General features: G+C 44.0%; 1 protein-coding gene across 1 annotated transcript; it reads right to left on the minus strand.

Annotated features, from left to right (window-relative positions):
- Positions 1 to 3,607: 3,607 nt before the first annotated feature.
- METAP1D (methionyl aminopeptidase type 1D, mitochondrial) lies at positions 3,608 to 23,632 on the minus strand. Its single transcript, XM_045299554.1, has 8 exons — positions 23,566 to 23,632; positions 19,033 to 19,181; positions 18,296 to 18,338; positions 13,906 to 14,069; positions 6,344 to 6,441; positions 5,068 to 5,115; positions 4,105 to 4,183; positions 3,608 to 3,954 (listed from the first exon to the last, which is right to left on the minus strand). Exons 2-8 carry the CDS (start codon positions 19,173 to 19,175, stop codon positions 3,876 to 3,878), a joined length of 654 nt encoding a protein of 217 aa, XP_045155489.1. The 5' UTR covers positions 19,176 to 19,181; positions 23,566 to 23,632; the 3' UTR covers positions 3,608 to 3,875.
- Between the last annotated feature and the right edge of the window lie 908 nt (positions 23,633 to 24,540).

Here is a 24,540-nt window from a genome sequence, read left to right on the forward strand (position 1 = left end):
GCGCGCCACGCTGCCTGCCCAGGGCTGCTGGTTCCCCATCCCGCCAGCCCCACGGTGAATCCCAAATTACTTTGTTAGGTAATTAGAAAGTGTTGATAATTATTTCTTTCATAATTTAGCGGTGTGACGGGAACAGGGAAATGATCTTGTGAAAGTTCACACGTGCAGATGTATTAGTTACTGATTCATTTGATTAAATGGTAGTCTCAAGTGCTCGGATCCGCAGCTGAAGGCTCCCCATTAGCATAACACTGATGTTTAATTTTCATACGCATAATTAGCCATATATTTAACACTAATAGCAACATGCAGCCTTTCAGCGTTAAACAGCCCGGGATTTGATCTGGCCTGAGCTGAACCTTCACTACAGCACCTTCCCCTGTCTGCAGAGCGCAGTGATCACAGCACAGACCTCTGTAATCAAGCACATTTTGGCAGAGAGGGAACACCAATAAAAATGAGCATTCAAAACAAATGACATCGGTGCTGTCGTTATAGATATTAGTGGAGGGGGCTTCTCTCTGTTTTAACTTCGGTAGCAGCAGCTGCTGCCCACAGAATCCCTCTTTGGCTTTAGGGCGCGATGCTGGGGACAGAAATCCTTCAGGCAGGCGGCGTGGTGGTTGGAGCGAAAAGCCAAACAAAAGCAAAAGCAAAACAAAATAATCTTCCAAACCAATAACGGGTTTGCCAATGTTTCAAAGAATGTTTTTCACCCCCCTTAATCATCGAACCACACTGCGAGGCTTTGTAGAAACAACCAACTAATGACTTCGCCACCAGACAACCCCGGGAGCCTCTCCGCTAGTCCTGATTTCCTGGTCGCACGTGTGGTTTTAATTGCTCCTTCCCAGCGCCTGTCTGGGGGTGTGGAGTGCTGTGCGGTGCGCCCTGCCCAGCCTGGCCGATGCCATCCGGGCCCCGGTCTTCCTGCGCTCCTCTCGGCCCTGCCCACGTAAGTGATCCCGGCGGCGGGCGCGGGCGCGGGACTGGGGCCCGGCCGGGCTGGTGACTCCAGGGACCGTGGGGCGGTGGGCCGCAGCGGGACGCGGGAGGAAACCGCAGTGCCGAGCGGTTCAGGGCTAGTCGATTCCGGAGTACTGAAGTTGGGGTGGGGTTGGGCGTGAGTAGCCACACTCAGAGATCGTCTCTGGGCGGGCCCCCTTGGTCTCCCCACGTCGGGAAGGGGTGTCCAAGTCTTTCGCGTCTCGAGGGACCCGGCTGCCTGAACGGTGTATGCACTCCCTCAGGATAGTTTCCGTAATGCTTGTTTTAGAAGTGAATTGTATGTGAGCAAGAGAGTGTATACACTCTCGAATTCTTTCTAAGCTCCAAAGAAGCACGTCTGGAGAGGGGCGCTGAGCGGGTGCCCCCGGGGTGCCAAGTTACCTAGCATAGGCTCACTTCTCCCACTGCGATCTTCTCTCTCTGCCAAGTCCCCAGAGAGGATTAACAACACCCCCTCCCCAATTCCAGTGGATGACACCTGTTCTGAAATGCCGGTGTGCTTGGACCTCTGCCTGTCCCAAGGGAGAGGAAACAAAACTCCTCTCCCTCTTACGCAGGGAGCGGCGAGTTCGGGGTAAAACTGAGGACGGAGATACTTCCCAGGACCTGTGCCTGGTGGTGAAACCAAAAGCCCCAGGGTGAGGCTTGGGGCCAGTTCAGCGGGCAGAGGGGGCGGCAGGTGTGCAGCAGGCCTTTAAAAATCTGCTTCCTAATTTCAAACTCAAAGCGTGTTAAACGGAGTTCATTCGACTTCAAGTTTGTTTCCTGTTGTTGCGTATTGCCTGCTGCTGGTGATGGTAGTGGTGGTGGGTGTGTGCGGCGTGTATGCTACCAAAAATTCTCATGCAAACCTCAACGCTGTTGCTGTTGTGATGATTCCCACGCCAAATGACCCGATAGCACAAAGTGTAACTGCACCCAAGGGTTTCCAAAGCTGTCCATCTTTACGAAAGCAGATGCTGGTGAGGGTTGTAACCGCCTACATTTCGCTTAGTCCAGGAGCGCTTAAACCACTGCACCACCAGGGATGAAAATATGTTTAAACGTATATGTCTAAATATGAGTGACATAAATACGTCTAAAGTTACTAGCTACTTTAATAAATGGGATTACAAATGTGTTCTGTAAATATCCCAAACTAGGGATAGTTGCAGTAGGAGCGGTGTGCTACTCTGAGGTCGTAAAAGGCTGTGGTTTTAGCGGATTTGTTCTAGGGGAACCTCAAAGGGAACCGATCTGCAGATAAATGAACAGCGCCAGCCCTTGCAATCCCACTGCTCCAGGAGGAAAGCGACGTCATTCCCCGCCGAGCCAGCCGGGCCCTTTCCCTCTAATGACTCCCTAGGGTTCCCATTGGCAGCCCCCAGTCCATCCCAAGGTCTTGGTTATCTCCTGAGCACCCTAAAGCTTTCTCAATGGTCCTTGTAAATTCCCAACTTCTTCCTCATCGTTTCCAGCTCTTAGCCCCTTTACACTTGGAATGGCCTGGGCCCAAACTCTATATTCTTCCATGTAGATAAACCGAGCAGGAGTTTGGGAACTGCTCCGCAAAGTCCGGAGTTCAGGGTAAAGCTCGAACTCGCTACTTTCCCGAGCGCGCTCCTTGGTCTCAATTCCCCACCATTCTGTCCTGAAGTTGAGCAGGCTCTCTGGTCTCGGGTCACCGACGCCACCTGTCAGGGCAGCTACAGGTGCCCGGGTTTCCTTGGCGCTCGGGCCCCAAGCTGTATTGTTAGCGGATGGCGACTTTGCGAAACCCGCTTCAATAGAAATGAAAAGTTCACTTCACCTCCGAGGGCACGGGCCACTCTCACTGTACTTGGTCCCAACACCAAGAGGGACACTTCTTCGGAAGGTGGGCTCCTTCCCAGCGCTGCGCCAGGGTGTGAACTGGTCCAGGAGGGCGCGGCCAGGAGGAAGCTGGCCCTGGGGTGCAGGGGGTGAGCTCACGGGTTTCCTGCTCCCGAAGAGGGTTGGAGCTGCCCTGAAAGCCACCAGTTCCAGCCCCAGCCAGTTGGGCCTTTGCCCTCCGAAGAGCCCGTGGCCTCCTCTCACGAGGACCCCCTGGGTCTCCAGAAAATCAGGCCTTTGCGCCCCAATGGCAGGTCACGAGGGGAGGGGGTCAGTTCCAGGGCTAGCCAGCTTGACTGCTGGCCAAGTGGGGGCCGGATGCTGTTCACTTCTGGGCCCTCCTGAGGGGCGGGCGGAGGGTTACATTTAACTTCTGGATGGCTTGGGGTGGCTGCTGAAGGAGGGCGCCTGGGGCCACCCCGCCCCTACAGTCCCCGGAGAAGCACCAAGCTCTAGGGCGCCGGCCAAAAGGCGCAGTTTGTAACCCACACCCCCGTTTGTGAGCGAGAGGGGAGGGAGCCTGCACGGAAGTGCTGGCGGACAGGCGCTGACCCCAAGAGCACCCCCGAGGTCGGCCGACAAGGGCGCCCCAAGAGGGGGCGAGTACTTTTTAAAAAATCCCAGCCAACAGGGAGACCTGGGTGTTTCCTTCGATTGGCGGTCCTGCGTGAAAAGTTCAAACTCAAATCTTAAGCCCCCATCTTTCCCCCAAATCACTGTCACCGACGAAAAGAGTGCAGTCAATGGGTTGGAGAGGGCAATGGTGTTTTTACTTTGGCGGTTAGGACAAGAGAAGCCCCTGATCTCCCAAGAAGGGGTCCCCTCGTCCTCGCGCAGCCCGGGCTGGGCGGCAGCGCTGCGTCCCCAGCGGTCCCTAATCTCTACCGTGTATTTTGAAGAGAAGAGACGTTTATTAGGCGCTAGCTGCCGATCGATCGCCAGTCTTCTGAGAAATTCTCCAACCGGATTTCGAACACTTACGGACGAAGGCGTCCGGTGACCCTGTCTTTTGGGCCTCAGGCCTCCTGGGGCAATTTGGTCAGGATCTGCGTGCCGCCCGACGTGATGAGAACGGTGTGCTCGAATTGGGCGGCCCTGCAAAACACACACACACACACACACACACAAGCACACGGGGCGGCGTGGTTAGGGTGCACGCAGCCCCGCGGGGAGGGAGGTGGGGGTGGGGGTGGGAAACTTTTCCTCCACAGACAATTGAAAAGTAACTGGGCAGAAAGCAAACACCTTTGATCGTCCAGGGAGACTGCAGTCCACGCATCTTCCAGGACTTTAAATTCAGGGGATCCCTCGGTGATGATTGGCTCTGGAAGAGGGAAAATATTTACTGCAGTGACCTCATCAGATTCTTGTCAAACATTATTTCGGTTGATTATCAAAAAAAGAGAGAGTAAGAAGGTTCGCCCCCCACGCCTTGTAATTCCCCCACGGGTTCATGTTGTCATCTGGTAAGGGCTGATAATTGATGTTGCTTACACAGTACACCACAAACGAAACAGTAGGAAGAGGAAACGCTACGGCGTTCAAAAATGTATGAAGTTGCCTACTTCGTAATTTTTTAGAGAAAGAAGGGCATTTTAATCAAGCCTTAATTAGGACCCTGTGGATAAGAACCACCCAAACACCAGCCCCTCTTATAAATACCAGCCAGTTAAAAAAGATATTTGAATTTTTAAAACACGCTCAAAATGTTCATTAATCAGCAAATAATAATTTTCTTATTTCACTCTAATTGCTTCTCCATTAAGTCCCACAGTCAGAAATACGGTACCTTCCTGCCAGTGGGTGATTGGGATCTGGAGGTGACACCAATCACTCCACCAGCCAGGAGCAGCCGCAAGAGAGCACATGCCACTTGCTGACAGGGAGCAAGGGGCACAATCACCACCCCACCCCCAGTTATGGGGCATGAAGGGGGTGGAGGGCAGTAGGCACCAAAGCGAAAACAAAACCACCACATAATGCTGGCAAGAGGTTGGACAACTGCCCTCTCCCAAATGTGTCCATAAGTATCTGATTGAGGAAGATGGGCTGGAGGCGAGCGTCTAATCAGATTTACCACACATCTGAATTATTTAATTAAGTTGATTGGTTTGTTAGTCCTTCATGGGGCTGCCTGGCCTGGACCAGCATGCCACCACTTCCACTAGAGGCGCCAGCTGGGATGAGGCAACCCGGGCGGGCACTGACCTATGGTAAACGCCATGCCCTCCTCCATGAGCAGGTCGCTGTTGTTCGCTGCAAAAAGAGTGGGAGGAAATCAAGAGACAGAACAGAATGGGATAGGGGCCCATTTAAAAACTTGGCATTTTATTTCTTCTCTTTGGGGTGAAAGTGGGAGGGGGAACACTTGGAGTTCTGGGTGGTGGACACCATTGGGGACTTGCACAGAGCTCCTGGGCCTCGGCTGCTGCTTGGCTGTGTAAGGGGTCACACACACACTGGGCCCAGGGGCCCAGCAAGGCTCCCAAGAGCACTCCAGGTGTTTCAGACACCTGTCAGGCTTGCCCCTCCCTCCACCTGCACATGGCCTCCTGGGGTCCTCAGTCCTGCCCAGACCTCACCACCTTCACCCCTACCCCAAAAAGACAGATGTCAGGTTTCCCAAGAGAGTGTGGGTCTGCAAAGGCTGAAGTATGCTGGTGCTTTGGGGCTGGAGGGGGGAAGCAGCGTCTGCAGGCCCATCTGGCACAGACCTCAGGTGGGACCAAGGCTTGATGGGAGTTTTGACCTGCTGGTCTCCAGGGACCCTCCAGGGTGTATTCTAGGTAGTAGTTCCCTGGACTGCCTCCCTGCCACCAACAGATGAGTCTGTTAAGAGAAATGGCTACCCAAGCCCACAGGTCCAGGCCCAGTGTCCTGCATAGGTCCTGGCAGCTGCTAAGGGGACTGAAACCCCCTGCTCCCCCCACCCCTCCTCCGGCTCACTTTTGCCTTCTCCCTGTAGGGGTGCACACCCAGGCAGTGGAAAACAAGGAAGGAACGCAAGGGTGGGTCTAATCCAGAAATCACTAAAGAGTACATGCTGCTAAATACATCATCTGTCAACGCTGTGTAGGATGTAATGAAGTTTAACCACAACAGTCAGTGGTTACAAAAGGGAGAAGAAAAAGACAAACAGAAAATAGTCATATGTGCATGCTGCTGGGGCATTGATGCAGGGCTGTTTTGTTTTCAGTAACTTCTTCTAGACAATGTCCCTTCTGCTTTCCAGCTATGCACCCTTCATGAGAAGCCAAAAAACAAAATCTTATTTGGGGGCTGAAACTGCTGGGTTCTAACCTAGCACGGTAGTAATGTGTTGGTTAAGATTAAATAGGTCATATTCGTGTCGTCCTCATCCCTCCACCAATAATAATAATAACAATAATGTGAACACAAAGCTAGAGGAAGAGCCTCTGGGGCAAAACTATTCTAGCCCGACTGACTCCGTTCAACAAACAGTTCCCCACATTAACTTGCTTACCATGATGCCAAATTTCTGGATGTCCATGAAAGTAAGATCCTATTCCATGTCCAACGAAATGAGGACAGACTTGCAAACCATTCTGAAGTGTTATGTGGCTTTAAAAGTGACCAAACAAAAAAAAATTAATTCAGATGTCTTTAAAGCAGATTTGGATAAAGCAGGCACTTTGAAAATATTCTTTGAGCTACAAGGTACAACTACTGGTCTCTATCCAGACAGAGCAACAGAGCATGATCAGTCCACAGCACTAACAGTTTCGATGAGCTACAATCTACAACCTTTTCAAACCTGAGATCAGAAGAACTAGGTGGTGCCCAGCTACCAATGCCCAGCATTCTGACCAGGGACACAAAAGGAGGTCCTGGGTCGAATGGAAGGAAAATGTAGAACAAACAACTCACATTCCTTTAAGAGGTCACATCTGCTGCACTGATAGAGACTAGTGGAACCCCCAAGACTAGGGCTCTAAAATAGCCTTTGAGCTTGGCATTGAAGTTCTCTCACCGGGTCACCTTCAGTCAAATGGTAGGTTGGTTTACAAAATAAACAGTTTCACCCGTGCTCTATCAGACAATGAAAATGAGACTGAATCCTCAACATTCACCCAAAATAAAAGGGGCCAGGTCAGGAGGGACAGGGAACCCAGTGCAACGGGAGCAACAAAGAGAACGGACATGATGACGATGCTGACATGCTGCCACCAATGGCATGGGGCAAGTGGTAGAAAGGGAACTGTAAAACAGGGAACAATTTTGCTTTGTAAACTTTCACCGACTACAATAAAGTATTATTAAATGAAAACAACGTATAACTGATAATTGCTTATACTTTACCTAAATTCACTTGTGGGGAAAAATTTTACCCAGAAAAGCCATCTAGGAAGACAACAGCGTGCCATAGAAAGAATGGGGTAAGACATTTTACAGTAACTCTTTTGTTTGTGATTTAAAAAAAAAATCTTTGGAAAAAAAATCAGATGTATTTAGTCAGAAAGTATCAGTCTGTTTTCAATCTGTAAAACTAGTAGATTTTGGGGGGACTGGGGACCAAAGTACCTGTGTGTGATGGAGCGAAGACTATTTTGTACCTCAAAGAAATATGTGTTAAAAATATTTCACTGTTCAGGAATAATTCTATTTTTGCTATCGTTTTTAACATCCTTTGGCTATATGACACTAGATGGAAGGTATGTATCTAACAGTAATTGGCTTCATTTATCTTAGCACAGCATTCGTACAAAGGTACTCGTAGCCAACAAATGTGTGTGTCCGCACTTATGAGACGGACTGTACGTAACTAAGAACCATGTGCATACTGTGCAGGTCATAAAAACCTCTCTAATTTTTTTAGGCCTTTCACAAAAGGCAAATTACAACTGACTTGGGAGCCAAACAGAGGGGGAAAATACTATCTAAAAATGTGACGTCCTACTCTATGGTTCACGTTGATCCAATTTATTTCAAAACCTTGTACATTTTACAAATAGGCACTCACACAAAAGGGCCAATCAGCTTTGCCGGTGTTCTGGAGACTCTAAGAACTTTGTGAGCATTCAGGAGTTCTACTCAAGACCTACACCACTTCCAAAATTTATTTTAAAATACATTTGAATCACTATGCTACTAAGAGAAGCTGGTGTTGTGATTTCCAAATCTTCTTGCTTCATTGATGATTTCAGTATGCAAACGGTTTGTGTTCTACCTGCCTGGTACAAATGAAATCTAGCAGAGTCTGACCTTGAAATCTGCACATACAAAGTTAGAAAACTGCTTTTGAGATCAGGTGACTATGCTTATTTCTGGCAACAGTAAAAATATAAGAACATAGATGTGGGTCAGCCATTTCAACACCTTCTATTTTCATGGGCATCAATGGCATATCGCCTCTAACCCTAACCCATAACAACTTGGGATTCATAGGACTACTATTTTAATTCTTAGCAAAAACCAAAAGTTCTCAGATCCCAAACTAGAGTTTCTAGTAGATTCCAGACTTCGTCATACTCAATTGCTTTTAGCCAGCATCTTTGTAAGTCCTCATGTCTATGTATTTTTCTCTAAGTATTTAAAATCTTCATCTTCAGACCCGTGAAATATTGTCGGTTAAACGAGGATGTCACTCTAACCAGCAGCTGAGCTGTCATTCGGATGTACTTGCCATGATGCAGAAATAGGTGAATTCTGCATCTGTTTGGGGACAGGGATTTTCTCTCTTAAGGTGGCCTGTCTGGTTATTTCTGTGGGTCTTGGCACTTTGGGTAAGAGGGGCAGCGCCTTCTCCAAGCCATTTTGCACCGTGTCTGATGATGAAGCACGGGGGAGAAGAAGGTGGAGGTGGAAGACGTACTAGTAAGACACAATCTATACTTTTTGCCTCCACAAGAATGGGTTCTACCCAAACTAGACATTACGTTACTTCAATCCCCACAAACCCCAATGATTCAAAGAACATTCAATGTAAATTGTTCTCCTATTTGCTTTTCCTTTAAACAAAAAGCAAAATTGTCCTTTTAAAAAAATTATCATTATTAAGGATCTCACAGATTGGCAGGCATCACACCTACATCTTCAAATGTTTGTTACAATAACAACCTTCATTTCCATTGCGGATGTGAGAAGCAGCCCACTCTGAGCAACACTGCCCCTCCCCCTGCAGCATTCCTCTTCATGAAACAAGCTGTGCAGTTAAGGAGCTGGCTAAAGATGCCCCAGTGCCTTCTCCTTCCACAATTTGTTCCTTGGCTCCTGCTGGAACTTCTGGTTATAGGAGCGTCATAGAATGTGTGGGTCGTGGCTGCAAAGGTCAGGGGACTTCCCAGTTGGGTGGAAGAAGGGAAAACACAGGACACAATTCCCTTCGTTCCCTGATTGAGCACCATCTGCCCATCTCAGTGTTTGAGTCCCCGAAGCTAAGTATACATTTGTCTGCTTCATGGGGCATTTTCCTTTGGGATTGGTAGTTCGTCTTTTCAGCACATCTTTACTGGAACTGAAAGGGAGAAGGTCTCCTGAATGTTCCTAAAGACGGCTTCAGGTCATGCTCCTTCTACTATTTTGGGACACTCCGGGGCACACGATTAGGGTTTAAATCTTTCTTCAAGACGCGGGGGACACAAATTCCACTCCTCTGACACTCACAAGTATTGGCAACATGACTTGTGGCATGGAAAGCTAGGGCACGTGTGCCCCTCTTGATGGGCTGTTGGGGAAAATGGGAGCAGCGGAGCGGGCAGGCAGCCCGTAAGTGCTACAGGGTGGCTCCCTACACTTGGCAGGAGGTGCACAATGTGGTCTTCTTGCTCTGAACCTTTCATTGGTGAAGGCTGCCCTCTTTCTGTGGAAACCTACTGAAAAAGGGCTCTTTGGAGATAAACTCTTCTGGCCTGATTTTCTCAGCTAAAAATTCTCTAGGACAGTATAGCACCCACCCGTGAGCCTGAATGACCTGAAGCCCTTCAGACAGGATATTTCCGGAAGACGGAAGAAGAGGGGGAGTAGGTTCAGAGATAGTTTGTAAACTAACTCATAAATTATGCTGTATTATAATGTGTGCTCCGGTCATATGTACAGTTGAAAGAAACAAATACCTCTTAAGAAATTTTATCCTGTGACCAATTTCTTCGATCTCTCCAAGGACCATTTTCTTTCATGGAATTCCCTTTCCTGAGACAGTTGGATTCAATTGAAATCTTTAGCAAAATTAAATTACCTGATACACTTCGATTACATTTTTATGACTAAGAACATGCTCTCCAGGTGGGCAGGGAGGACTGTTATTTAAGTGCATACTCAGAAGTGAGAGCGCACAGGGAAGGAGTTGGGCTATGGCTTTCACACGGATCTCCAAATGGAGAGCCCGCTCATGAAAGAATCTCCGGGGACCCCTGACCTTCGAAGTTGTGGAGCCTCACCTTAAGTTCGCGGGTTTTTCTTTGAAGCAATAGCTCTTGACTAAAGGAATTCACAAATTCAGGATTCCCTCTAATGGCAAGGAATGTTTGAGTACAATTAGTAATATTTTGGAAAGCCAACGACTGTCTTCCAAAAAGAATGGCATGTATTTCTTGTTTCAAACTGGATCCAAAAAATTACTGTTTTATTTTTCTCACAATCGTGCTGAACTTTTATTTAAGGTTTTCTGTTTCTGAAAAGCAGACATGATGGATTGAAATAAAAGATAATTTATTGCAATGCTTACTTTCATGCGCACAGAGAAGCCGTGTAATTGTAATTTACAGTAGCTGTCATGAAAAATCCATCACAGATGACATTAAAATGACTTATTTTGCCTGCGCCACTTATTGTTTAAATGTGCATAATCTAATAGAGATTATTTTTTGAAAAAAACGACTTTATATTGTTCTAAATTAATATCAAAACATATACTTATGAATTAAACATTAAAAACCATTTATTGATACTTTCATCATGATCTTCTCAGCGATAAGTTTAAATTATTTCTGAAGGAACTGTCACCCACTTGTGATGCGTGAATCTCCCCATCCACAGCGTTCTCCTATGTACAAATCATATCATCTAGAGATAATTACAAAAGTACAGATTTAGAAAGATTTGAGAGCACGTGGAGGTGTAAGTGCACACAACCACACTGTGATCTGGAGATGGAGGGCACCCTCGCAAAGCAAAAGGGCACACAGGCAACTGTGTGCAGGAAGCTAGTGTATTGCCGACATTTCTCCAGGGGACATCGTGCTTATCGTTCAGGTTCCAGGGGAGGATTTCACAATTTCACTGTACAGCTCTCTAGGTTTCTGGCAACATAATGAGCCAGCAACTGATGCCTGCATGTTCTTTTCAGGCTGTGCATCACCAGGGAGAGGCTACGGAGAAGACGATGAGCATCGTGAGACAGTGTTTGTCACCCCTCCGTTTTTAATGATTCTGAGTCCCCTGGCTTCAAGGTGGCAGAGCGTTTGTTTATTTACTCCTTTAAGATCTGGCCTGAACAGGAAAATGCCAAATAACAGATGTCCAGCAGTACTTGCTGCTAACATCTCGGGACAAACATTTGTTAGATTCAGGGCAGTTTCATTCTCGGTGGCAGGCACACACCACCTCGATAATGAAACGTTCTGAGGGGAAAGGAAAAGCTCCATTGTCTATTCTGTTCCACGTAGTTTCCTAAGTGCAGTTCTTGGTTCTGATCAGGTTTTCAAAGGAGTGTGGACATGCAAATTCGTACTCTATGAACACCGACCTTGCATCCAGATAACTAAAATCCAATGTCACTTTCAATTCTACTCTTCTTCTTTATGTGGCCAGAATTAATGCAGTGACTATGTAATGAAATGCATTATCCTGCGTGGAGTTTGATCAGACGTCCCGGCTGAATGCTGAGCTTTGCTGGGACTAGCTGGAGTTCACCTGCGTGTTGGTGTGGCGTGTGGCTCCTTTTTGTAAAGAGTTAAGTCGTACACAAAAAAAGGGAACAAAGGTCAGCACCCAGCCGCCACTTGAATGTGAGATTTTTCTTTTTATTCCCCTTGATGTATACGAGGCTCTGTGTTATTAGTCTTAATGATGGAAAATTGTAGTGTTGATACAAATCTTTTTTTCAAAGTAGTAGGCGGGAGCTCCATTTGTTAGTAAGTTTTTTTGTGACTAAAAGCCACGGACAGTACATTTATGTAGCAGTAAAAGGCCTGGATGCTCTTTCCCTAGCAGAGCTAATTATTCCCACTGTGACCTTACTGATCCGGCCTGTTCCTGGTACATCTCATCTGCACGCCTGTTCCTCTGTGGAGATGGTGTCAGAGAATATGAAAAACCCTATAATGAAACCATTTTCATGATGGAGAAAGGCTACTGGAGTTGCACTTGCTACAAAGAGGCTCAATTATATGAGTAATTGTGATAATTTTCTACATTCATAGCCTTCAATGGGGAAAAAAGAATGAGAGCCACAAAGGAAAATTACTTTAACAAGAAAGTACAGAGAGTAAAAATGGAAGAAGAGACAAAAAAAGGGGGAAAAAATAACCAGAAAAAAAAGTTTAAAAAATAGATCTGGAGGGAGGAATAGCGAGACAGGGAGAACAACAGAAATGCTCAAAAGCCCATGTGCAGCTGTGTTGCACAATTAAATTGAATTTTTTTTTTCCTGCAGTTGATGAATGTGACTACTGCAAATGTGCCTCTGTAGTTAGCTATCATTTGTTGTTCCGTGACAGGAAAAGGATAATTACCTCTCCGAGAGAATCAAAGGCTGACATGCCCTTTAGACACAGCCATGAATGTAGAGCTCGAGAGAATGCTTGAATAAGAATCCAGTGTTCTCTGCCCCTTCCACTGAAGAATACATTTTGTTAAAATGCAAGAGCACCACTAGTAAATTTGTTGAACCCTAGGTGTTCAAAAATATGAGGTGCATCTATCGACTCATCCCATTTGCAAAAATAAAACTGCATTTTGAATTCATTTCTATTATATTCATGGACAGTAAGATAGTGAGATATGCATTAAATTTCTTTTCCCAGTAGGGGTCTGATTCAACATTTCCTATGAAAGAACAGAGAGACACTATCCTTTTTTCCCAGGCTAGTTAGCCTATAATTTAAAACTGTCAAAAACACAATTTTGTTCAAAGTCTTCAATAAAAGCTTCTCAGATATAACCCAAAGAGATTTTACTAAAGTTTGATTCAGACATGGTTACAATATTTTTAAAGCTATAAATACATTTAACTGATATTTTACTGCTTTTTTTTTTTTAAGTATTTGAAGGTTTACAGGGTGGGGAGGGGGGAAAAGGTCGCATCTTTTCAAGGTAACTAAGCCTGCCATCCTTGAGGCAAACGGGAAGTATTCAATGGATCATATTAATGAGAACTGGTATGGTCACCCTGAATAGAGCACGCTACATACTTTTAAATGAAAACACACGCTCTGCAGGGCTACTTCTGGGGTGGGAGTGGGGGCAGGCGGTGGAAATCTCAAAGTAGGTAACAGATGACAAAGAGAAATCTTGAATTCAGAAACTACACATACTTCCAAGAAGCAAGTGTGGAATACTGGATGGAAATTGAAAAGTACACAATGGCTTGCAAAAAAAAAAAAATCACTCTTTCAGACTATTTGTCCATACACTAATTTGGAAAATAAAGGCTTACTTGAGCTAACATTTTCAACCTTTTAATCATAGGGATATATGTTGTTTAATTGCTTTGTTAAATGTTTAATTGTTTTCCCCTGTCTTATTACCCAAAGGTTGGGCTATCTAGCTCCTTTCATCCAGACGTGGTGTAATTCCCACAAATAAAGTACACTACAGACCAATATGTTGAGCTACAAGTAAAGCATCCATATAAGTATTCTCTGGGGCAATATAACTATTCCTTGCTGACCCTGTTATCATTCATGTTTTTAAAACTCTTTTTTTTTTTAACCCAGGTAACAGCATTGCAGCCTGGCAGTTCACATACTGACATCAGACTGAAACGATGGTTCTGAATCACAAACATGTCATCAACTTTATACCAAGCCGCCAATAACCCTTGTACCATTTGCTAACCCTCCCTTTACTTGTCAGTGGAAGGCTTACCTGATTGTGTTTCCAATTACAGAGAAGGGAACCCCTGCTCTGCACACTGCAATTGCTTCATCTCTACATCTCCTGGCAACCTCCACTAACTTTCTCCCACCTTCATCCACATTGCCCACCAAAAATGTTTCCGAGGTGTCGCCGTGGTAGCCATTGTAATAGACCTAAACACAGGGAGAAATTGTAAGGCAATGTCTTGTCTAAAATCTACTCACCTGAAGAATATATTGTGTTCATTTAAATGTTTAGTAAATTTATGCGTTTCATCCTCCCAGAATGACTCTACAGTTTGCCTATAAGAAGAGGAGGATGTGGAAATGCTGAAACTGAGCCGGCCTTAAAAAGATGAAGCCATGCATGGATACTCCAAGAGTTAAAAAGAGATAATGCCTAGTGTGGTAATGAGTAATGCCACTTCAGCATGATAATGAGCAATGCCACTGTAACATTTTGATTCCTCACGGTAGTTGCTAGCAGACAGTACTACACATGTAAAAATTTGTAACCAAAGATAGGGACATACAATTACCACGAGAGCTTTGGAGGAACCAAGAAATAGTTAACATAGTCAAATGTTTCTTCATTGTTACGAAGGTTTAGCAGTTCTTTTATTTACCAGTGCTGTACTTGGAAGTCAGTTAGAATGATGAGAAGAAAGACAGGCATGTCCATTTTAAAACAGGCACTAGGAGAATTTAGTTCCAAGAATTGAAGTGGTTTAATATAGAAATGAAATACGTTATAAAAAAAAAAATCCTGTGTCTAGAAATTCTTTACCAGAGTGTTGAAAGAAAACATGCATTACGGTTTAAAGAATTAGAATATAACAAACAAACAAGGTCGCGAGTGCAGTTACAGAAAACATAATTTCATCAGTGTTCATGGCTTCAAAGGGCCACATAGGATCTTGGCATGAAGAAGCTGAGTCGTTATAAAAAGCAATGATTATCACATACGATAATACACTTAGAAGGCAGAGGGAATGGGTTGAGCAGTGAGTCTTTGATGTATCATGCATGCAATTTGCTGTTTTACTCATTCTTCCTTTCTACTTATTTTTCATAATTTTTCTTTCTCTTGACATGGAATGCAGAAACTGTTATTTATAAGTTTATTGTTTGTTTTTCTACTGACTTAATACCTTAAATATATAAACAATTAAAAGGTTCTATGAGAAAAGTAGGGAAGGCGTTTATTTTATCATCCTTTTGTTGTTGTTGTTGTTGTATAAATATGTATAACCCAAACTTTGCCATCTTAACCAGTGTAAGTGCACAATTTGGTGACATTATACTTCTACAACCATGACCACGATCCAGTCTCAAAACTTTGTCATTACCCAAAACAGAAACTCAGTACCAGTCAGCAATCATGCCTCACGACTCTACCCCAGCCCCTGGTGACCACAACATACTTTATGTGTCCATGCTAGATATTTCAAATAGATGGGCTCATAAAATATTTGTCCTTTTGTGTCTGACTTATTTTACTTAGCACAGTATTTTCAGGGTTCATTCCTGTGGAGCTTCATTTCTCTTTATGGCGGAATAAGATTTCACTGTATCTGTAGATGACCTTTTATCTGTCCATTCATCTGTTGATGGAGATGTAGGGAGACCGTTAGAAGGCTGACTATTGTGAAGAGTGCGCTATGAGCAAAGGTGCACTAGCATCCATTATCAAGGGCGGCCTTTCGGGTCTTTGGGCTATGTACCAGAGAGGTACAGCAGCCGGGGGTCAGGCTTAACTCTTTGAGGGACCACCAACTGCTTTTTTTTGTTTTTAAAGATCATTTTATTGGGGGCTCTTACAACTCTTATTACAATCCATACAGCAATTGTATCGAGCATATTTGTATATATGTTGCCATTATTATTTTCTAAACATTCACTTTTTATTTGAGCCCTTGGTATCAGCTTTTCTTTTTTCCCCACCAACTGCTTTTCAGCATCGGCAGTACCATTTGACATTCCCACCAGCCATGGAGAAGGGCTGCAAATTCTCCACATTCTCACCAACACTTGTTAATTTTGATTTTTCTGATTACTCTATCTTCCTTTTTCAAGTCCAGAAATGGAGGCACCAACATGTAACTTATCCAAGATGTGTGGAAGAATATAGAGGTAGATTTAGATTAATATTGTGGATTATTAGCTTCAAGTTGAAGGTTTTCTATCAAATCGCCTTCATCGCCTTGCAGTAGAGTAGCAGTTCACACGCGTATGCCGATTCACAGCCCTCTGACGTCTAGAAAAGCAGGAGCTTTCATTTTACCTACAAGCACAGAAGACCCGCTAGCACACGAGTAAATGTATACATTTTAATTTGTAACTAAATATTGATATAGTAGCTATTTAAGGAAAAAATGTTGTTTTCTAGAATCTCTACTTGGCTCTTCATATTGTTACTTGACTACTGGAAAGATTCAACATATATATAAATACAATACTTTTGAAAGTCTGGGGGCCCATTACCGACAATTACTGTTGTACCCACAACCAAGTCTTGTTTCCTACTTCATTTGTTTATCAAATATTGATTGAGCAACTCCACTGGGCCTCACATTCACTGTCTTTTTTGCAGCATTGGACTTTTCAGGGGGAGAGAAGCCTATTTTCTTGGGTCATCTAACAGATGTAAATAATTATAATGTGTAATGAGTCTTTTCTGATGAAAGCAGAGGATCTAATAAAGAATGCCTTCATTTGACCAAATGCTTCCTGAGAAATACAATTTAAGACACTGACCTATATGTTTCCTCGACGCCTTCACTTTCTAGCCACTTGGAAGCATTCCGCTTGGCTTCCATGAGCTCTGCGGTTGTGGAGTCACACTGGATGTACAAATGGAAGCGGTTCTTAGCCGTCTTTAGAAAGGGAGAGAGCAGTTGCTTTGAGCGCAGCGGAAGCACGAGGGAAGGAGAGTGTGATGACTGCATTCACAGCAGCAATATAATACTAGGAGGTGATTTGGGGAGATAATAAATAGGAAACCCCCAAATCAGGTGCAATCCCAAAGAAAAGCATATTATGAGAGGGACTTTATCTTAGGTAAACTTCATACAATACCTCCTTCTATGTGATTCTACGTTGGAAAGATACCAACAGGAGCTACATGGAGCAGATGCTCAAGTATTCTAAGCAGGACAAAATGACACAGGAAATACCAGAAATAAAAGAATCTTTGGTGTGAATCCTCACACAAATGGTTACGAAGCAAACAGGCTGGATTATTTTAAACCATGGAAAATCTGACTGACAATCACCTACTAGACTCCTCATCTCCACCCTACTGGAGTTTCATACTGAAAGTATTTCCTCATTAATGAAAACTGTAAGGAAGGCTTTTTTTTTTGGTCTTTCTGTGATTAAGCAGGGATAACGTTAATAAACCTCTCAAGGCCTACAAAAAAAAAAGAAAGAAAACTGTATTCCTTGAGTGTTCTGGCATAGCCAGTTCTCATCAGTGCTTAACATTTTATTTCTTTATTTAAAAGTTATTTATTCACCAACAGATGTATACAATTTCTCACCTACCTCCCCTAAGGCATTATTCCAATTAAAACATAATAATACTGCTAACTACCTGAGCACAGACAATTCACGTTTGAGAAGGTGTAAGATGAAAGGTGTAAGATGAAAGGCCAAGAAAATTTGAAATGGTTAGGGCTTCTCCAATGTGAAGCTCCTATGTGAAATTACTTAAGCTTGTTATTTAAAAGAAAGACCATAAACCATTTGGGGTAAACTTAAGTTCACAGAGGAAAAACCCTGCTCCACTTATCTGTGCAGAGTTCAAGGCTTCGATACCAGAAATGGAACACAACGTTACCTTCAAGGATTTTAATAAATCTAGGGAACACTGCTAGCAAAAGAGTTGCTGTCCAAATAGACTGACACACACAGGCCAATGCAGCCCCTAATGACAGAGTAAGATAATGACAGGCCCCACTCAAAATCAGCAGGAAGAGGAAGATCAATCTTGGCAGAGTGAAGGAAAAATGCTGGCTTTCTTCGCGTTAGCTCATCTCATACATATCTAGCCTCTGCAGCTGCCCAGTGCTGTGGTGCTCTGCATTAACTACACAGTGGATCAATAACAATTACACCTTCTCAAAAACATGACACATAGCAGGATTGGGTTGACATTTCACTTAGGCCAACATTGATCTCAGTGCATCTGATGCCAGCCCTAAATTCAACGCAGGCCTGGGCTGACTTGGAATAAACACAGAGCTAAAGACAAAAAAAGGAAGCCAGCCGCTGGCGTCGGGGTCTAGAAGTAAACAGCACTTCCACCGTGCCGTTCCCATTTTCAATCGACTCTGCCTCTCGTCGCGACCAGCGATTCGGAAGCTGATCAAAAGCTACTTTTTATATGATTTACTCACCGTGACATCAATGTTGATAATATCACCATCCTGGAGAGGTCGACTAAACAGGGGGGAGGGGGGAGAAAAAAGGAATAAAATGGTGATAGACAGATCTCAATAAAAGAGTGAAACAGTAAGCGCCTAATAATCGCTATTCCAGAGCCCAATGCGATGATTTGGAAGGAAGGAGGAAGAAACGGGGTACTGACGTCACACTGAACTTTGGCTCATTACATTCATGTTTTACAGGAGATGCATGGCACAAAGTACTGCCACTGTGTGACAACCTGTGCTTTGTAAAATTATGATTAGTCATTTTATTGGGGAGCTCTTAAAAATCTTATAACAATCCATCGTTCCATTGTATTAAGCACTTTTGTACATATGTTGTCATCATCATTTCCAAAACATCTTCCTTCTACTTGAGGAAAATCTATTCTTAAAAAAGGATGAAAGATGTGCTCATGAGTTGTTTAAATTCACAAAGAGCCAAATGAGTAGTTGACAACCAGTGTTTGCCGACATTTGTATTTTTACCCTTTGTGTGGCTAAAGTCAAAGACAGTAAAAGCAACATTTAGCACAGCAGCCTTTTTTCAGAAACATTAAATGGTGGCGTTACGTCCATTGGGAGCCGAGTGCTTCAGAGTGTCTGCTTTCCCCTAACAAACAACTTGAGACATTTGCAGGTGGGTTTCAATCTTACATGCATGTCTTAACTTTCAAAGGAAGGATATGTTATTAAGAAATGAATACCTGTCAGGAATACCATGACATAGCACGTTGTTTACAGAGGTACAAACAGATTTTGGAAAACCTCCATAGCCTAGAGGTGAGGGATAGGCATTATGACTGATGATTTCCTGATGAACAAGAGCATCTATCTCTTCAGTTGTCATGTCAACCTAAAATATTAAATAAAGAAATTTAACAGCGACAGTTGAAGACATTTTCTATATGTATTGACTATGCCTAGAGCAAAAACACGTCTAGGTAACAGAGTATATAAATTTACTACAGTAACTTGTGGAGGATATCTTAATTATGATTAATGTTAAAATCCTAAATTGTGCTTTTGGACATTCATTTGGATATATGATGGTATTGTTAGCTATTAGAAGAGACAATTTCAGACTCTAGGGTTCTGTAAATCATCGGTGAGCCCTTATTAAGCGACATGGCTCCTTTTAGCTGGCAGATGGCAGAAGCATGTCCTTAGGAAATTCTTTCCTCTTCGTCCAGGGCAGCACCTTGGGCTAACTGAGGCTGGTATACATTAATGTCCAAAAGTATTCAGTTTAGATGCCGAAGCCTGAGAAATGGGCAACCCCCAAGTCAGTCAAATGTCTCTCAAGGAAATATTTACAAGCGTGTTGCAGCAATGACATGTGAGTAAAGATCATCATTTAAAAAACGGAATCTGATACGTTTTGTAGCAATTTGGTTTTCACTAAATTTTATATTTTTAGTGTCTAAACAAGTAAGTTAAATTTTAAAATATTTCCCTCCTTCCTTAGGAGGTGTACTGGAACCCTGATGGCACAGTGGCGCAAGCACTTAGTTGCTAACCACAAGTCAGAGGTTCGAACCCACCAGCCACTCTGCAGGAGAAAGCCATGGCAGTCTGTTTCCGTAAAGACGTACAGACTTGGAAACCCTATGGGGCAGTTCTATTCTGTCCTACAAGATGTCTATAAGTTGGAATCGACCTGAAGTCAGTAGATTTGATTTTTTTGGTTTAGCAGGTACACCACCCTCCAAACGAAAAGGAAATTAACATAAAGAACATGAAGACAGTCTCCTTAAACCTGCACCTCGTAAAAAAAATTCTAGCTCTTTCCCATCGGCTGCAGTCCAGAGCGCCACTCTGCAGCAGACTGTGCCTGGGTTGTGCTCCATTTACTGCACAACCCGAAACGGCTGCTATTCTCTATGAACCCACTTGGATCACACACGCACGCACACACGCACACACATACACATCCAAATCTAAAATAAAAAGAAATGCTTTTTAGTTAAAAATTAACAGTATTTCCCCCCATCATTTCCTTTGCACTCACGTAGGCTGACATTCAGCTTAGTTGTCTCTCTCTAAGACATTTACTACACATGACACCTTACAAGAACGCATCTTTGAGTCTCACTTCCTAAATTCTGCCCACCTTCGTCCTAATAACCAGCCACATTTCTCTGCTTTATGCAGTGGGGTATTCCAGATGGTTGTGAGAGAACGAAAGCTCGCGGCAGGGCTGTTGTCCAGCATTAGGGGGTTCAACTACCTATAGCTCTGTGTACTTGGGCTGAGCTTTTTTTGCAGAGATAATGCGATCAAACAGGAGATGGAAGACAAGGCAGAGTGACTCTCCAGGCCCACAGAAATGACACGGTGAATGAAAGCAGAGACCTTGGGTAGGAGGATGGGGTCAAAAGACAAAGTTGGCTGCCATCCATCAACTTGGGTAGGGTGAGCCAGCCTAGCACATCCCCAGAATTCTGCTATGTAAAATTTAATGTGGATTTCACATCAACTCTTGAGTAACCATATGAGGCTATAAAACCCCTTTCCCTCCATCCTCCTGACTTAATGTTTAATAGATTAGCTGGGCACAAAAGCAGGGTTAAAGGGAGAGGGTAGGAAAGAGAGAAGAGGGAGCTTGTTGTCTCGTATGTGAGTCCTTCTGAGGCTTGGTGAGACGCCACCTTTAAACTGTTCCCAGCCAGGAGGAGGACATGACGGGCCAGCTGACAAGCCTGACGAAGCCCTCGAATCTGATCTTCATTCTTAACTTCTATGCTGTCTCCCCAGCCGGGCACAATGCCTGTCGTCACATAGTCTGGCTTCTTTATGTGCTTGAGGAAAAAGGATTGAAAATGAAGATCAGAACCCAGCGCACCACAATGGGATCATTTTCTCGGACACAGCCTCCTGCTTCATGGGGCTCTGCCCTTCCTGCCGGAGCACCGACCTCCAGAAACCAGCACAACACACCCTCCAGGCTGCCCCGAGTTCCTTCCCCTGCCCTTTTGAACTTCACATTGCCTGTTCGTGCTGTCTCTGCATGGGCTCTTAACCTTACCGTGCTTTGAGTCAAGTTGGCCTGAAGTAGGCTTCTGGTCAAAACAAACACTGGTTTTCTTTTCGTCCTCCTCCCCAGCCCGTTGGAAACATACTGCCATTGATGAAAAATGGCACCAAGCTTCCAAATCGCCAAATGGCTAATTCAGAGCGCTTTCATCTTCTTACCACAAAGAAAATTTATGCAAAAGACAGTGCACAGCACCCTTTCTGAAGGAATATATATATATATATATAAAAGTCTGACTGTCAAGCTCCTTGAAGGTTATTACACATACACGTTGCTTATACTTGGGAACACACCAGACTTAGGGAGTGCATGTGTTACATGTATATGTGTGTCTGTGTGTTGGTGGGGCAAAATAAAAATGAACCCCCCCCTTTTTTCTTCAAGTATTAAAAAAACTACTTAGAGCAGTTCTATCATGTACCCAAAACAAAACAATACCACCCACCACCCCCTGGGGATCCCAAAACATTAAACTTTGACCACCCTGGTATAGCACTCCATACTACTTACTTAATTCTATGAGCAGAACCCAGAAAATAAATAATACACACAGAACTTTTAGTCTCAAGGCTTTGCATAGCTCTTCACAAACAATTTACAAAAACAGCTACCTACATAAGAACGGTCGAATCCTCCACAGTCAAGCTACGCTGTACTTTGCACAGGGAGCTGAGGGAGATAACACTACTCAGTTGGGACACTACAGGAACCCTGGAAAGCCCGAGGTTAGGGTGCACAATTTGAGGGCCTTAGCTTAGTCCCTGTTCAGATGGGCCTTTTACCACAAAAGTGCCACCATAGGCTGGCTCCTGGAAGCGCAGCTGTGGATGGCACCAACTGACTTGTTGGCAGCTTCACTCAGTTCTTATCAGGCCTTCCCCCAGAGAGGCTGCGAGATTGTCTCTGCTCGGTGGGCTCACAAGGCTACAGCCACTGGTAGAAGTGCTGCTGGGTCCACACTGAAATGCTAAAACCATACTTCGTCACCTCTCGGAGATGCCTTCTCCTTTTCCACTAAGAAACTAATGTTCAGTGTTGTGAGTGATACCAAGTGCTGGTCCTGGCTCTGCTGGCTGGACCAAGCAGGACTGTCCTCTGGGCTTAGACAGCCCTTCTGCTTGGGGGCTATCGCCAGAAAAACATGCCCTTACCTCTGGGGAGCAGAGGCAGTCCCCAATTATGGGCAAGTTCTGTTCTTAAATCTGCCTTTACTCCAACTTGTACATAAGTAGAAACAGGTGTGTATGGAATATCAGTTAGCCAAATGTTTGTCTTAGTATATAGCATATAGTGTACCTATCTATGTATTAAAAATTAAACAAGAAAACATCTCTAACATACTAATACAGTAATAATGAAATCATTTTTTGATGCACATCACAAAGAAGTACCGGCTTGTTACTGCAAGCCATTGTACGTACTTCAAATTTTGCACTGAATAGGCTTTCTGGGGTTGGTCATCACTGCAGATTGTACGTAAGTTGGATGGTCATAACCAGGGGACTGCATGCCTCTATGAAATACTTAATGTGGGCTCACTGTGAGAAAATTTAAAAAGCTTAAACAGCTTAAAAAGGGGAAAACAAGTGACCTTTGCGACAAATGTATATTTCTTAAAGCTTCTCTTGTTCTTCCCCAAATGATTCACATACTTCCCTTATATTGCATTTTGAAAATAGATTGCCTTTCTATAGGGAAAACAATCAAGAATGTGTTGAAATATATAATTTGTTCTACTTAGTGATTCAAGGCCAACACCATCATTAACATGGAAACTATAAGAGTAGGCTTTAGGGAAAATACCTAGTGTATTACTTCCAAGTATCATTCTCGAAAAAAAATCTTAATTTTACAGTTGAATTTTGCTTCTCTAAAAAAGTTAGTAAGCTACATGGGGGTAACTTTATCTGTGTGCTGAAAATTTCTTATTGAAAAGTTCATGGTAGAAATTTTCATTCTAAATAAGCTAAGTAGTTATAAGCTCAAGAGCTGCATTTTTCCTTTTTTCAAGAAATAATCTTACAGAATCATAGGATGTGAAAACTTCTCACACACACCAGGTGTTTGTGTTTTAAATAACAAACTGAGTTTAAAAAAATATGATCTGAATGCCCTAGAAATCACAAGTGCAAGCCCATTTGACCGCTTCTGCTGTCTGCTTTCTCGTGGCTGGAAAAGGGGCAGAGAAGAGGTGACACAGTACCTCAGGGACTGGGTGCGCTGGAGAGACTGCAGCCGGCAAAACGATGCTGTGTGAAATCTCTTTTTGTCTCCGGAAGAAGAAACTTCGTCTTTGCTGACTGCCTGACTGCTTGTGTGAGCAGATGTGATTGAGTGGTGAGGAGAAAATTCTGTGACCACCTGCGAGCAGAGAGAGATGTATTTTACGTTAAAAAACCCCCAACAACCCCCAAACCTAACACAGTGTTATACTTTAAGAGGCTGTATTATTAAGTCATTATTCAAATCCTTCATTGGATCCTAAAAGAAAAGCCCCAAATAAGAAGGTAAGAAGTGGTGTTCTGATTTCTACTCCAATCTTGGCACAGCTTCTTTATCAGTTAATACCATGTTTACAGACACGCTTGGCAATGGAGAACGCAACTCTGATGGGAGGAGCATGTGGAAACGTGTGCTATGCACCAGGTCTGTAAGAACAACAACGCAAGCTCTTCTGTGGCACCTGAGCGGCCACGTCCCAGATGACCCTGGACTCAGGGCACGGCTTCGATGGCTTTACACATTTTGAAGCTGCTGTCCTTTCAAAAAACAGGGACAAATTGCCAGCTTCACTTTTTGCCCTGCCCAGGATTACCACTCTGTGTTCAGTTCGTGTGCAGTGGAGCATTACAGTGAAACTCCTTGTGATGAATGCTCAAGTCACATAACGAGCAAAAACGTAGAACGTAACCCCACAGAAAAGGAGTGGGGCTCCCAAAGTTCCCACACCGAGACTAAGGAATAGCATCAACATTTTAAACGCACGTCCTGTTGGGTGCAGCCGTTCATCTTTTAGTTCCATCTCATGGGTACTGTCATGGACGTGGTCCAGTCATGAATGTGCGGAGACGTACCTACAACCAGACTGCTTCTGGTAAAGAAAGGAAAAAAGGACATGGGGGACCACCCAAATGTCCCTCAATAGGGAACCACTGAAATGAATTTCAGCATAGCTACA

The sequence above is a fragment of the Echinops telfairi genome, unplaced genomic scaffold, assembly GCF_000313985.2.
Source record: "Echinops telfairi isolate 266 unplaced genomic scaffold, ASM31398v2 ScPeMD7_4;HRSCAF=17, whole genome shotgun sequence".
Taxonomy (NCBI): Eukaryota; Metazoa; Chordata; class Mammalia; order Afrosoricida; family Tenrecidae; genus Echinops; species Echinops telfairi.